Source organism: Lipotes vexillifer, unplaced genomic scaffold, assembly GCF_000442215.2.
Source record: "Lipotes vexillifer unplaced genomic scaffold, Lipotes_vexillifer_v1.1 scaffold192, whole genome shotgun sequence".
Lineage (NCBI taxonomy): Eukaryota > Metazoa > Chordata > Mammalia > Artiodactyla > Lipotidae > Lipotes > Lipotes vexillifer.
In genome coordinates this window covers 834,030-850,249 of record NW_006780202.1, presented here as the reverse complement: position 1 = coordinate 850,249, position 16,220 = coordinate 834,030, and the positions used below count along the sequence as shown (strand labels likewise).

Genomic DNA, 16,220 nt, shown 5'->3' with positions numbered 1-16,220 from the left:
TTTTAAAAAAAATCATTTATTGCTTAGTCTTATTGCTGGGACATAATAACACATTCACCCAGTTAAAATTTTAAATGTCTAGAAGGGTGAATAGTGCCCTGGCCCAGCCATTCAGTTTCCTCCCAGATCCGCCACTGCCCCCAGCTTCTTCTATATCCTTGAAGAGGTCTTTACGTCGGGGAGAAGCAGGAAGGAGCTGGCTGGGTGCACTGGGAGCCTTCCGCAGGCACAGTAAGGCAACAGGGGTCCTCCCTGAGACACAGGACACACCCAAGGGTGGCAGCTGAGGATGGGCTCTTAGTTTCCTTTCCCCTCTAATGACAACAAGGAATAAAAGGGCATCAATATGTGAAAAAGACACCACCAGTTCCAGACAAGCAGGAAGAAGAGAGCATCCACGGGACGAGGGTAAGGCCCATCCACGTGCCTGTTGTCTCATCGTCTGGGGCAAATGAGACTAAACAACAAATATTTAAGGTATTGAAATAAATGATAAAAATATAACTAAGACTGCAACCAAATGCAATATGCCAAGACAACCACCTGAAGGAATGTGTGTGAGTCTGCTGACTGCAGTGACCTCTGAGTATAAGAACTGGGGAGGATTCTAGGGACATTCACTGTGTAATTAAAGAGTTTTTGTTTCTAAAATGAGTATGTATTACTTTTGAGATCAGAAGAAAAAAATTCTTAAAAAGAATATAGCTCTAACAATCTGGTCAGGCACTGCTGTACAGTACTTACAGGGTCCTTTATCATCTACAGGAGGGGCCAGCAAGCTGAGGCCCAAGACTGGCTGCCTGCTTCTGTAAATCAAGTTTTATTGGAAAGACAAACACACCGGCGGTTTCTGCATTCTCTGTAGCTGACTTCTGCTATGACAGCAGAGTTGAGTAGCTGCAACATAGACCTCATGGCCCAGAAAGCCTGCAAAATTTACTCTCTGGCTCTTTATACCATCTGGCCCTTCATGTTAGACTGACCCCACAATCTAAAAGTGGTAGAAATTCAGGCTAAATATCTGATCCTGGTCTTTTTATAGTCTTTCTGTGCTTATCTTTTAATTGGGTTTCTTTTTCTAGGCAAGTAAAACAGTCACTGTGCTGCATATTATCCAGATCCTATATTTCTGGAAACTGCATTCTTGTTGTGGAGAACTGGTTTTCCATGTACTGTATCTTATCAGAGAACACGGTTTCAAGGCTTGCTGAAACACCTGTGAGGGCAGACAGGAGAAATTCTTTGGCTTTATTCTGTTGGCTAAACTCTAGCAAAGACAAAACAGGGAGTGCTTTGAAGATTAAGAGAGGATTATGAATAGTAAAGATACCACAAAAGCAAACAATAAGATATTAGAGACAAAAGATATTCATGAATAAGAATAACTGGCTTTTAATATAATTCACGGCTAGAATGGCTGTTTCAGGGATACCCTCTGGAATTTGTTTCATGAATAGTTATTTTTCAAGTATAGATTAATTTTTCTATTTGTACTCTTTACACGTTTGCACGAAAACTGTTTTCTACTTTGAATAGGATAAAATACACAACAAACATGTTGACGAGAAGTATAGTGAGCTACTAGTCCAGTTGAAATCATATCAGTCTAAAAATCTGCTAAAATACCGTGTGCTGCATTTTCATACAGATTTCTCCCCTGAGAACGTGAAGCCCTGGGCAGGGCAGAGCCACGAAAAGAGCACACACAGTGGCCAAGAGACCCAGATGCTGGGTCTGCTCCACACTCATCATCTGGGTGACCTTCACCGACTCGCATCACTTCTGTGGGCCTGAAAATTGTCATCTGTCGAAAGGGTGACGAGGATCTAACTAAAAAGGGAAGGTGCTATACACAAACGTAAGGCGTTTTTATAGTCAAAATACCTACTAAAAGAAAATTATTCCTGTACTACCTTTGGGGTTCGCATGGACCCCTACAATTCAATACGATTAAACAGCTGAGTGAATTTCTGAGGTGTTTCATTGATGAAAGCTGTTAATGGTACCAGAATCATGACTTTAATTTACATGTGGGACAATTCTAAAATCAGAGTCTAGCCCCAGCCCTGGCTAGTGCAGCTCTCCCGGGTCAACACGGACTTAGGGGTGAGGGACTGAGGGACTCAGAGAGCATGTGCTACTGATGCATGAAAGGTACCACCCACAGAGCCCACATCAGGGAACAAGTGCTAAGCAGACGGGGGCGGGGGGGGGGGCGGGGATTTTCTGCGGAGCCTCTGAGTAGAACACAACTTGGCCCAGAGAAGCAAATGTAATCCGACAAATCAGGCTGGGAGATGATCTGTGTTCCAGGCAAACAGGGTGGGCGTTGGTGGTGGTGGGGGGGGGGGGGGGGGGGGCGGTGATTTTCTGCGGAGCCTCTGAGTAGAACACAACTTGGCCCAGAGAAGCAAATGTAATCCGACAAATCAGGCTGGGAGATGATCTGTGTTCCAGGCAAACAGGGTGGGCGTTGGTGGTGGTGGGGTGCTTGGGGAATCCAAACGTCTCATCAACACCTCATCACCACGTTACAGAAGTGCAGAAATGAAGACTCAGTCCAGGCTGCACACCTTTTACATCTTAGGGTTGTTACCTAAGTATTGCTAAAAGCACACTGTTCTTTTTTTTAATGTTATTTTAATTTTTTATAGCTGATTTTAATTTAATTTTATTTTTTGATACAGCAGGTTCTTATTAGTTATCTATTTTATACACATCAGTGTGTACATGTCAATCCCAATCTCCCAATTCATCCCCCGCCGCCACCACGCTTTCACCGCCTGGTGTCCATACGTTTGTTCTCTACATCTGAAAAGTACACTGCTCTTGGATGAAGTCAAGCACAACTTAAACTTTCTAAAATTAGATTTTCAATATAAATGCAGGCCTTCTCACTTAAATAACTTCTCTACAGAGTTTTTAATACACAAATATGATAATGCATAAACAATTTCTGGAGACACACGCAAATTACTCACTCTGCTGATTAGATGATGCTAAAGCAGTAGGAAGAGAGACTAACTTTTCACCTTAGGCTCCTCTGAAATATCTGAATCTTTTAAACCATTAGCATGTTTTGCTTCATTAAGTAATAACAGAAGAAACTTTTTAGAAAACATAATAACAGATTGAGTTATATGGATTCAATATCCCAGATGTTGTATTATGCTGCTATTCTCACAGTAACAGCCATCTCTAACTCTGTAACAGGCATCACTACCTCTCAATTAGAAGTTAACAAATGAGGAGGCTCCCAGTAAATGACAGATTTCTAGATTAACCAAAAGTCACCAGTCTTCCATACACTATGCCTCTTTCCATGATGTAGCATGGTTTCACTGTATGGGTTCACTGTAGGTGTGCAGGGCCAGTTACACAGGAATAAGGGTAAAGAGGGAATAGCAATTATCGTACATTAATCTGTCAGGCGTTACAATAGCCACTGAGATTTCCACAAAAGGTTCATTACCTTTCAGCAGTGAAGTTACACAAAACTTACCTATCAATTACATAAAAGTTGTCGCCATCATCACCTTGATCAATTACATGTTCCCCTTCTTTGACCAATTTTTCAAACATGGCATCTAATACTTGAGACATCTGCTCCTATTTTTCAAAAAAGAAAAGATAATCTTGGTTTATCTAGAACATGTTTAGCTTTATATTTAAAGAACCATAATTAGCTTATACTTCTGTGAACAAGCTCAAAGAAATGGAAATATCATCACTGCCATTAAGTCTTGTCAAAAAAAAATACAGAGGGCTTCCCTGGTGGCGCAGTGGTTGAGAGTGCGCCTGCCGATGAAGGGGACGTGGGTTCGTGCCCCAGTCCGGGAAGATCCCACATACCGCGAAGTGGCTGGGCCCGTGAGCCACGGCCGCTGAGCCTGTGCGTCTGGAGCCTGTGCTCCGCAGCGGGAGAGGCCACAGCAGTGAGAGGCCCGCGTGCCATACACACACACAAAAAATACACAGAACAGTCCTCCTCACCACATACAAACCAGATGATTATATATTTCCTCTCATATTCAGTACCTGAATAAAAGTAATTATAATTAGTCTATTTTGGAATATTTGCAACTATCCCCATTTTAATATGAAAAATTAACCACCAAGCCATCATATACCTTGTGAAATATAACCTTAGCAACTAAAATGATCAAGTTAATAAAGAACTATTGCAAATGTCTTTTAAAGATACCTAAACTTTTAAAAAACTTCCCTATTTTAGTCATCACTAGAATTTATATAGAGATTACCTAAATAGTTAGTGAATTTAAATCCTGACTCCAATCCTTCTTGGTTTAGCACTAAAAACAAAATAGAAACCAAACCAACAAAAGCAAAACCAAAAAAGATTGTAGCCAATATTCCATCACTATCTTTTGTCACTAAGGTTCTCTTCAAGAAGCAACCATGTACCTCCCTAGGACAGATTTATTAAAACTGAAGCCAGAAACATCAAACCTATCAGTCAACAACTATTTACAAAGTTTTATTCTGCTAAAGTGTGCTTGTCAAGGCTTAAGGATAAACCTTGGCTAGTGAGAATAAACTAGGAGGCGAAAGAAATCTTTCCTCAGAACAAATACAGGAACAATTCAAAAACCTCTGAATAGTTAAAAACAAATGGATATGGAGAAACAGTATGGTGCACAGTAACAGAAAAGTCAGAAGTCATAAGAAGGCTTCAAGTCACTCCCAGGCCAAAATCAATTACTATTTAATAAACAAATTAAGGAGCTGAAGACAGATTAGAGGGGGAAAAAGATGCAAGTGGAAAACACAGGTTGAAGAAACAAAATATTCTGGATCAGAGCATGAACAGACCACGTGTGATTCTCTTCTTTTTGAGACGCCATTAACATATTTCATAGAGACTATCAAGGTAAGACTCCACAACCATGAGAATGGGAAGGGGAAACTGGAGGAGAGATTTCTAGAGCAAAGGGAAGTTAAATGGGGGCAGAGACAGCATGCAGCCCAGAGAAGGGCAGGTGGGCCTGCAGTGTAGAGGGACTGACCACCTATCAGAGCTCCAGAGGCTCCAGACTGGGAAACACCCAGTCCGGTCAGAACGGGACTGAGACACAGCTGAAACAGGTAGACCGATTCAAAATCCTCCACTATCAGTTGACACCTTCCTTTCAAATGCCTCAACCCTGAACACAGAACACCTGGCAACCAAATATTAACCCCAATTCTTCCCAGACAAAAGATCAGAGTCAGGTTCTTGGGAGAAACTAAATAAATAAGAGAGAACTAGAACAGCTACTGTGAAGATTGGTGCCCTGGAACAAGGACCTTCACTTGCTGGGATGACGGGTTCCCCCATGTTAACAGCTGGCCCCCTGTCACTCAACCAGCAGGATACTGGTGGACAGCCCTGCCATACTTATTCAGGGCTCCACATCAGCTTTCCGTGGCCCCTCTGGTAGCCTACAAGACTAAGATAAACAGCAGTATGACACCAAATGAGCTAGAAAATTCAAGAACAGTGATGAGCTTTCAGAAAGTTCTACTTTGTATACCCAGAGATGTTCAAGACAATGTTATATCCATGAGATGAAAAACAGGATATTTAGAAAAAGAGCCAATCAGAGAAAAATGGGTAAGTTGAAAACTGAAAACATGATTACCAAAATTTTTTCTGCCTTTTAAATATTTTATTTTTGAGAGCAGTTTTAGGTTCACAGCAAAATGGAGCGAAAAGCATAAAGAGTTCCATAAACCCCCTGCCTCCACCCAGGCTCTCCCCTACTGTCAACATCCCCACCAGCAGGTACATTTATTACAAGTGATGAACCTGCACCGTCATTATTATCATACAAAGTCTGCAGCTGACATCTGGGTTCACCCTTCGTGCGGTGCTGTACACTTGGTGCGTTTTGACAAATGTGTAACATGTACCCCCCATTACAGAATTTTCTTGTAAAAGAACTAAGAAGGTAAATTAAAATAAAAACTTCAAAGAAAGTCGACAGATGAAAAGACAGAAGTTCCAGACAAAGTGATATTAGAGATAACAAAGGGGAGAAAATAATCAAAGAAATATGCAATGAATTTTCCAGAACCACAGGATGTAAGTTTTCAGACTGAAAGGGCTCACTCAAGGGCCCGGCACAATCAAGGACCAGAACCTCCACACCCACACAACAGTGTGGTTTTAGAACATCAAAGGTACAGACCTGACCTGCAAAGCTTCCAGAAAAGGGGGAAGGAGCTCTTAAAAACACAAAAAGATGTTCAACTTCTTTCAAAATAAAGAGGAATGCAAATCAAAATTGAAAGGAGATACCCTTTTTCACCTGCCAGATTCAGAAACATAAAAATGTTAGACTAACACACTGGTGGAGATGGTGTGGGAAGGAGGGTTCCTCCGGCAGACGGCTGATGGGAACGGGTCTCAGAGGGCGCACTGTTAACAGTCAGTATCATTTCAAACACGCTACCCGTCACCTCACTATTCCTTGTCTAGGAAGTTATTCTATAACACATTTGTGAAATGACATGTGCATGGGCATTTTTCACTGCAAAATGTGCTTTGTAATAGCAAAGAATTGAAAACTCAAGTTTATCTACAGGTCTCTGGATAAATAAGTTTGATACATCCATGCATTGGAAAGCTATGCAGCTATTAAAAAAAAAAAGTATGGATTTTAAGACCCCTATCCTTTACTGGAGTTGCTGACAAGCACGAGAACACTCAAAGAAGGGCAATCAGGAAATCTGAAACCCTGCTGTAGGAGGAACTTCAGCGAACACATGCTATCTGCAGCCACAATGATGATGTCGGTGATTCCAGAGGCCAGGACTGGGACTGCTGGGTGGAAGTTTCTGGAGATTTTGGAACAATGTAAAGACCTGCCTAAGAAGGACAGCTGTCTCGCAGTGACAGGGCAAAGAGATGAGCTCCCTGTTCCTGTCAAGACAGGCTCCCCACCTTCCACATGCTGTCAAAAGGGCTCAGTGGTTTTCAAACTGTTTTCTGGAAGCCAGGGATTTTGAGGAGGTGCTTCAGTGATCGATTCTGTAAGCAGTTGATTTTTTCAAACCATTTTTTAGAATTGAAGTATAGTTGATTTACAAGGTTGTGTTAGTTTCAGGTGTACAGCACAGTGATTCAGTTATACACATACATTGCAGAGTTTTTTCCCCTTATAGGTAATTACAAGATGTTGAATATAGTTCCCTGTGCTATATAATAGATTCTTGTTGATTATCTATTTTATATATAGTAGTGTGTATATGTTAATCCCAAACTCACTCTTAAAGTGTGTTCTAACCACTAAATATTAAAACTAAAGTAAATCAACATGTTCGGTTGGATTACATATACATTTTTTATGAAGTAAAATTTCATGTCACATAAAATTAACCATTTTAAAGTGGACTAGTGGCCACAAAGTTGTGCAACCACCACCTGTACCTACTTTCAAAACATTTCCGCAAAAGGGAACCGTGCACCCATTAAGCAGTCACTCCCCATTCTCCCCTCCCACTCGGCCCTGGCAGCCACCAATATGTTTTCTGTCTCTATGGATTTACCTATTCTGGATATTTCATATAATTGAATCACACAATACATGATCTTTTGTGTCTGGCTTACTTCATTCATTATAATGTTTTCAAGGTTCACCTATGTTATAGCATATATCATACTTCATTCCTTTTTACGGATGAATAATATTCCACTATATATATATATACGAACACACACCACAATTTACTTACCCATTCACCTGTCGATGGACACTTGGGTTCTTTCCACCTTCTGGCTATTGTGAATAGTGCGACTATGAACATTCATATACAAGTATTCACTGGCACACCTGTTTCAATTCTTTTGGATCTACACCTGGGAGTGAAATTGCTGAGTCATATGGTAATTCTATGTTTAACTTTTTGAGAAATGGCCAAGCTGTTTTCCACAGTGCTTGGACCATTTTACTTTACCACCAGCGATGTAGCAGGTTCCAACTTCTCCACATCCTTGCCAACACCTGTTATTTTCCTTTTTAAAAAAACGATACCCATCCTAGTGGGGGTGAAGTGGTATTTCACTGTGGTTCTGACTTGTATTTCCCTAGTGACTAACCATGCTGAGAATCTTTTCATGTGCTTATTGGTCATCTGTATATCTTCTCTAGAGAAATGTCTATTATTCAAGAACTCTGCACATTTTAAAGTTGGGTTGTCTGTCCTTTTGTGGTTGAGTTCTAAGTGTTCTTTCCATATTCTGAATATGAGGCCCTTCTATAAAGCTCTTCTAAGAGTTTTATAGTTTTACAGCTTACATTTAGGTCTTTGATCCATTTTGAGTTAATTCTTGTACTTGGTGTGAAGTAGGAGTCCAACCTTGTTCTTTTGTGTGTGGATACCCAGTTGTCCCAGCACCATTTATTGAAAAGACTATTCTTTCCCCAGTGAATGATCTTGGCATTTTTGTTGAAATCAAATGGCCATAGATGTATGGGTTTGTCTCTCGACTCTCAACGCTATTCCATTGTTCTGTATGTCTATCCCTATGCCAGTAACACACTGTTTTGATTACTGCAGCTTTGAGATGAAAGTTTTGACATTGGTAAGTGTGAGTCCTTCAACTTTGTTCTTTTTCAATATTATTTGGGGTGCCTCTTCTTGTATATACAATGTTAATACATTAGACAACAGCAAAACGCAATGTGTTTTCATGGTTTAGCTTTATAATACATAAATGCTACCAATTTTTTTATAAACTTTTATAAAAATAAATACTGATAAAAATAATTTTAAGAAAGAATATGAAAACTCTATAAATACAGATTACCTGTTAGAAAAAAAAAAGAACTGGGCAAGAACTCTACGTGTAGAGTCTGCTGCCACCAAAATTTTAAAAAGAATATACTTGTATATACATAGAGTAACCCTAGAAAAATATGCATGATAGTGCTAAAAGAACTTGGCTCCTGAGAAACTGGATTGCTGGGAGACAGGGATGGAAGGGAGATCTCCTTTCAGTGACTACTCTTTTGTTCCTTTTGAATTTTTGTAAATTCTATATGCATACTGATTTAAATTTTTTAATTAACTGAAAAACCAAACTCTCCATTTAAACAGAGAATATAACATTACATCTTTATGTGGGTAAGAAAAACTTGGAGAAGAAAGATGGTGATGGGTTTGCAGGACGTGGCTTTCATCCCCTCCCTGGATTCCCGTGTGAGCTCTAGCACCTATGTGTGAAACAGCAGCCAGGGCTGAAGACGAAGCCAATGGGGGGCAGTAAGACAGTGCCTTCTCGATGTGCTGCTAACTGGGAGTTCATCAACCCAGGCGACATACGGTCACCTATTAAAATTATGAAGTTTGATAAAATGGTTTACTAATATTTTATTTTGCTTATTATTTATATTTCAACTCGTTTAGAGCAGATGGAGGGGGACTATCGGCTTTATTGATTAGCTAGCTCTAGCCCTGAATGTCAAGTGGAGAAAAAGATGAAATATAGCGCTATAGTAAATTTTTTTTTGGTATCTTGGAATTAGCTGCATTTTAAAACGTTATCACGCTTAAGAATTTGTACATGGATAGGGCTTCCCAGGTGGCACAGTGGTTGAGAGTCCGCCTGCTGATGCAGGGGACACGGGTTCGTGCCCCGGTCTGGGAAGATCCCACATGCCGCGGAGCGGGTGGGCCCCGTGAGCCATGGCCGCTGAGCCTGCGCGTCTGGAGTCTGTGCTCCGCACCGGGAGAAGGCCACAACAGTGAGAGGCACGCGTATCGCCAAAAAAAAAAAAAAAAAAAAAGGAAGAAAAAAATAAAAAAGAATTTGTACATGGATAAATGAAAAAGTAATCCCTGATAAAATACAGAACATCTATTTCTTTTAGAACTTCTCTATGTGACAGGTGTCTCTTCTAGTCAATCAAAATGTAACTTCCCCATAATTATGCACAGAGTGAAAAGAACGTAGGAAATATTTAATATGCAGAGGCTTATCTCGGTGACTGACAGCTACTGTAGGAAATCCACATCTTATTCGCCTACAGAATGTAAATTAGAGACTGAGCTTGGTAAAAGGGCTTTGACTCGCTTAAAAAATAACAATTTACTCTCCATTAATGAAAAAGCCTATCATATAGCATAAGAAGATTATTTCAGTTTGCCTAAAATTAGAAATATTTCAGAAGAAAAATGGCCTACTGAGTCGAGCATTGAAATATTCATGAAAAGAATATCTTCAAAGAGGTTAATAATTATAAATGCTGTGCTCAATGTATGAATATACAGAACTCGAAGGAAAACTGTTCTGAGGTCTAGGAGGTGCTAGATTTTCAAGCTAAACACGCCTTGAGGAAAGTCAAGTGAGATAGTGGATGCAAAGCCAAGACTGTTCTTGCTGGTTAGTAATTACGGCTTCCCCTTCCTCCTTCCAAGTTTTTCCATTTCAGGAAAAGGTACCACCTCCGCTGCCAGACACTGGGGGTCATCCGAGCCTATTTCTGTCAGGTCTCAATTCATTCAGTCAGCAGGTACCAACTTCTGCTCGTCCTGAGTATTTTATGAAACCATCCCTTCCCCCCTTCTCCTTAGTTGGGCGTGTTTCTTCTCCCTGGACCGCAGCACGGCTCTTTCCTGGATCCATTACCTGGCACGGAGGGAGGTGCGGTCTCCTCACTGAGCTCCTTTCCTTTGTTCCTGACCTATCCATCTCTCGCCTTTAACTCCACGCCCTACCCTGCCATCACAGTGACCTCAGACACACCTGTTACTTTCTCTGCTTAAAATGCTACTGCCTATAGTGTGTGTCCACTGCTACGGTGCTCCTTCCTGACACGGCGCGCACGTCTGAGCCCCGCCACTGGATGTCTTTCACTTTCGACTCCAGCGTTAACGTGCTCTATGCTTTTCGTTCAACTGGCGATTTCCGACTCATTTTCTGAGGCTCATCTCAGGTGGTCTCTCCAGCTTCCTGGATCCTCACGTGGGGCTGAGAGACCCTCATTCTCTCATAGCGCTCTGACCATATTACAGCATTTATCATGCTTTTACCAAATTGCTTTGTATGTGTAATTGAATCCCTCACTAAATGATAAGTTCCAAGAGCACAAGAACCATGTCTAAGTACTTTTGTGGCATCCTACACCTTCATACAGGCCCTGGAACACAGTGGTTGGTCAAGGAACTGGCCTGAAAGGAGCTTCTATATGATAGGCAGATTATATAAGTGGAATATATAATTCAATTTAAATGTATTTGGGTTATGACAAAAAACGTATACGATAAAAAACTAGAAAGCTGCTTAAAATATGAACTTAAAATCTTCAATCTGCTATGTTTGGGGATAAATTTCTTATTCCAGGTGGTTATTTGCTGAGAAGAGTTAACTGTTACTTATTTATATTTTGCATCATTCTTAGAAGGATTTAAGATAGTAGGGAAATAAATCAAGATGGTATGAGCTCAAATTCAAAAAAAGATCTTTTGGAAACAACTATGTAAATATATTTACTTCCTCCCTATAAAACATTCAATAATGATAACTTATGAACTTGGTAATTTCATCAACGGGCTTTTTCTTTTTTGTCCCTATGAACTGTGACCTTTAAAATATATACATTGAAGACCTTCATCAGAGCAGCGAAATCTAAAAACAGGCTTAAAAAACGCCTATGTTTATAAAAATAACCATTTTAATTAAAGATGCTCCCTGCCAGAATATACCAGGAAAAGTTTTTTTTTAATTATTTTAAATGCAACCAAAATTTTCACAATGCTTTAAAAGAGTTAAAGTTGAAATGGCAAGAAAAATCAATTTAATTTAGAGGATGGAATAGAATAGGCAGCATGCCAGGAAATTATAACCGGCAGTGATTTCACTCATGCCTGTTCATCACTTAGTGTTTGACTCCACAGTATCACTGTTTGGTCACTGCTGAAGCATTAAAATACTGGTTGAACTGAATAGGGAAGCATGCAAACAAAATAACATATGGTAGTACCAAAATACTGACCTCGAACATTTTCACATTGGGCTCTGGTCCTTCCTACTCAAAGTATGGTTGTGGGCTGACAGCATTGCCATCACCTGGGACCTTGTGAGAAATGCAGACTCTCAGGCTCCACTACTGATCTACTCAACCAGAATCTGCATTTTTAACAAGATCCTCTGATGATATATAGGCATATTAAAGCTTGAGAAGCACTGTTTTTGGTGACCCTGAAATTCTCCCACGCAAAGCTCTGGCCTGAAAACAGAGAACCTTCTTGGCTGAAGCCTACCCCTAAGGATAAAACTAAGGATTAATTTCACAGCTGTCTTCTGTGTGTATCTGAAGCAAAAGAATTGAATACTTAGTTTAGTTCCAATAGCAAAATTATCATCTTAAACACACATAAAGTTGTATCTTTCCACTAATAATTATTTGGTCTCATTCTGGTGGGAGATCATTAGAGATCATAGTTTCACGTCCTTTATTTCACAGAATCATTATCATTCTAGATAAATGAAATCTGAGATTACTTGGAGGCCCATCAAAATTTCACAAGTTCCTTTTAGTCACTTATTCTACTATTTAATACTACCAGGAAGATTTTCCATTCATAAACGAAACTCCTAAATTTTCTATCTTAATCTCATTTCTTATTCTTCCATTATGAGAGAGAACCACCAGCAACCCTTTCTTTAGAGCTCCTAGTTTTGCAGACTCTAGAGGACGTGGATCAAAGTGGACAAAACTTGTATTATATGGCCCTAAAATAAAATCTCCAAAGTCACACAATATAATCTGTGATCCTGGAGGACATAACATTAGCATAAATGGTATTAGAAACAAAAGAGCTTTTAAAAATAATTTCAGGGTATAATATGACCTAGCATAGAAGACACTGTATAAAGCAGTACTTTCCTCTTTATAAAAATGGCCTTTTTAAAAAGACCTCATCTTAAAAGAGTGGGTCTTGATTAATGCGTTCTTCTCTAGGGCATCAATCTGAAAACTATTAAGATGTTGAGTTTGACAGAAAAAAGAATCGAGGTAAGTTACCAAAGTTGACTCAGGTTTCACGTGGGGAACATGGCAGCAGGGCCTCTTTCCCAACTGACCATATAGCAGTGAATAAGCATAATCCATGATGAAGGAAGCAGAGCATTTAGGTCAGGGTGAAGGGCAAAGTCTGAACAGTACAGTCACCCCAAACCAAAGACTAGAGATTTCAAAATCTTTACAAAGAAAAAAAAACCCTCTACCTTTAAAGCCAAGTAAAACTTTACTTTAAAAATATGTATAATATGAAAGTCATACATTAAAATAATGACTATTACTGACTGGTGAAAGAGGCATTCCCCCATGGGCCCTGCACATCCCTACGTGTTCCTGTTGAGTGGGCGAAGAATGCAAAGTCTTAACCTCTCTTCACCTGGGCCACTTCTCAGGGCTGTGTTTGCAGCAAGTAACCTTGAGGGATAAGAAGCCTTCCGCCGAGAAACAGGCGCTCACTCCTTGCTATGACAGCAGTGACCTCCCCAGCTCCTAGAACACAACCCACTTCCTGTGCAGACATCTGCAGTGCGGCCTTTACATCGCCCTGGGTGATGTTAGCTTGTAAAGAGGGTGAAATCCAAGATCCTGCACGGCTCTCCACACGGACACTGAAAAAAAAACAGTTGCTACTATTGAGATTTTATCTTACCGGATCCAGGTTCTTAAACAGCAGGATGTCTTTGCAAGCTTCTTGCAATCGATTTCTCTGATCGTCAGTTTTTGGATGTATAATCTAAAAGGACACCAAATTAACAATTAGTCTACTCACCTTGCTCTTAAGGGATAAAATTTCCTAGCAGGATATTAGAAGGAAGAACGGTTAGTGCTGAGGTTCACTTTAGGTGACTAGACATTAACTACCAGCCTGCTAAATAGGGGAAAGTAATACAGTTTGTCTCAGGGAGGTGGTGTACATTCATCACCACCTTGAAAGTTTTTCAAAGGAGTGTTTCCCCCAGGTTAGCAAGTTCATTCTGTGAGGGTCTGCATTGGCTAATCACTAAAGACACCAAGGCTCCAGCCAGCGGGAACATACAAAAGGACAACATGTTGTAACAGCTATGTAGAAAATCTACACACTGCCTTTATTCTGCTTAATACTCTTTAATACTGTTTCATACTCTTTACCACTGAACTTAATACTCTTTCAGGATGTAGCTCTTTCCTTCAAAACTTGATAAAGTCTCTAGAAGTGAGTAAATTCTTACCTGTATATTGCATTAGATGTTAAATACATTTTTATGCACAATGTATATAAAATAACTACGCCCACGGAGATTGATTTTCTACAGGGAGCAAGCAATCACGCGCTGTCACACCAAGGAGACTATGGATATGAGGGAGAATGAATCCAATAGTCCTGGCGCGCTCATCTGAGAACGAGTTCAAAGAAAACCAGTGTACTATTTGCTCAGAAACTTTCATTCCCGAGGGTAAAGGCCAACAGAACGCCTTCTGTAAGTGCGGCCGGCCAACTCTCCTGAGTCCCTTCCGACCAGCAGAAGGCTCACAGACTTGGCCCCGAAGGCCCATTCTTCTGCGAATGCGGGTACTGTGTAACTATAAGATGAGTCTGAGAGGCAAGAGATGGTCCTAAAAGCAGATGACATCGAGTTGGTCTCCTGGAGACCCATACACCACCTTTTCCTATTCTAACGTTGACACACAGAGTGACTGGAAGAGATGCTGAAGAGCAGGAGCCCCACTATCACAGCAGCCAGGATCGGGCAGTGGTGAGCTCTGTACCTGTGAATGCATCAAAACTTGCGACGGGAAATTAAAATCGGCATTTCAAACCCATCTCACATGGCTAAAAATCAGAGGCCCAAGAACAATTGGGGAAATGTACAGTATATGTGTACTATTTATGTGTGTACTGCTTATATACTATACACACACAAAAAAGCAGTATACACAGTATACTGCTACATACTATTAGCCAGTGAGAAAGGACGTTGCTGCAGTTTTTCTTCTAAGGGTAAGGGATATGCAAACTTTTGTTTCCTATCTAATCAATATTCACCTCAACCTAGATTCTACGACGGCACGTGGACCCAGAAAAAGCAGATCCTCCTGCCTAAGAACTCACTGCCATACAAAAAACTTAAAAAATTTGGATATGAACTAAATCGTGTCAACCAAAATTCACACGTGCCTACTTCAAATAAGGAAGGCTAACACAATAAAACAAAAAGTTATTTCTCACTTCACAAAAGCCATCTGGAACTTCGAACTGAAGCAATCATAAACGTTTGCCTGCTGAGCAGCTCTATCCTCAGAGAGAAAAGGCTGGGGATAACGTGTCGCTGATGTTGAAATGACTTCCTAGGCCCAAGATGGAGCCACCTCTGCCCGGGGTGCCACGTCAGCAAACCAAGGCTTAGATAACTCTGGTGTCCCTATAAATACCCCACTTTGCCAGAAACACAGTATATCCAGTCAGCCAATCCCCAAAAGCCAAGCCAAATCTGGGCTCTATGCTTACTTCCTTGTTCCTTACTCTTTATCCTATAAAAGCTTCCTACCCTCCACCCCATTTTGCAGCTCTCTGGACCCTTGGGAATGGAGACTGCCCACTTCGTGCAGTGTTAAATAATGTTTCTATCACTTAAACTTTTTAAATCATTTTTAACACCAGCTTGTACCTGCTTTACCCTTGTCATCAATTTGTCTTTCTCTCCTGACCCATTCACTTTGTATTAACACCTCACACAAAACCCCACCTTTCGCTCTGCGACCACTTAGAGGGGTGGGATAGGGAGGGTGGGAGGGAGACGCAAGAGGGAGGGGATGTGGGGATATATGTATACGTATAGCTGATTCATTTTGTTATACCACAGAAACTAACACACCATTGTAAAGCAATTATACTCCAATAAAGACGTAAAAAAAAATATATATATATATATAATGGAAAAGAATCTGAAAAAATTATATATATAATTGAATCACTTTGCTGTACACCTGAAATGTTGTAAATCAACTATATGTCAATAAAATTTTTTTTAAAACCCACCTTTTTCCTCTTCTTTCTCTCTCCAGCTACTTCTCTTCTTATGAATTCATATGTCCAAATCTTGGTTCTCCATCCTGCCACCCCTACTACTGTCTACTGCTCTCCTCTTTGTTTCCCTTTTTCCTTTCTTCCGTCTCCCTGCCATCACTCCTCAGTGCCCAGAGTCCGTTATCTAT

At 40.4% G+C, this 16,220-nt stretch overlaps 1 protein-coding gene across 1 annotated transcript in view; it reads right to left on the bottom strand.

Moving 5' to 3' along the window:
• PRKAR2B (protein kinase cAMP-dependent type II regulatory subunit beta) overlaps nt 1-16,220 on the bottom strand; it is a 113,287-nt gene that overhangs the window by 19,657 nt on the left and 77,410 nt on the right. Inside the window, exons 4-5 of the mRNA XM_007453338.1 lie at nt 13,678-13,761; nt 3,503-3,609 (exon numbers count right to left, since the gene is read on the bottom strand). Coding sequence (XP_007453400.1) covers nt 3,503-3,609; nt 13,678-13,761 — 191 coding nt within the window. The remainder of the gene's footprint in view (nt 1-3,502; nt 3,610-13,677; nt 13,762-16,220) is intronic.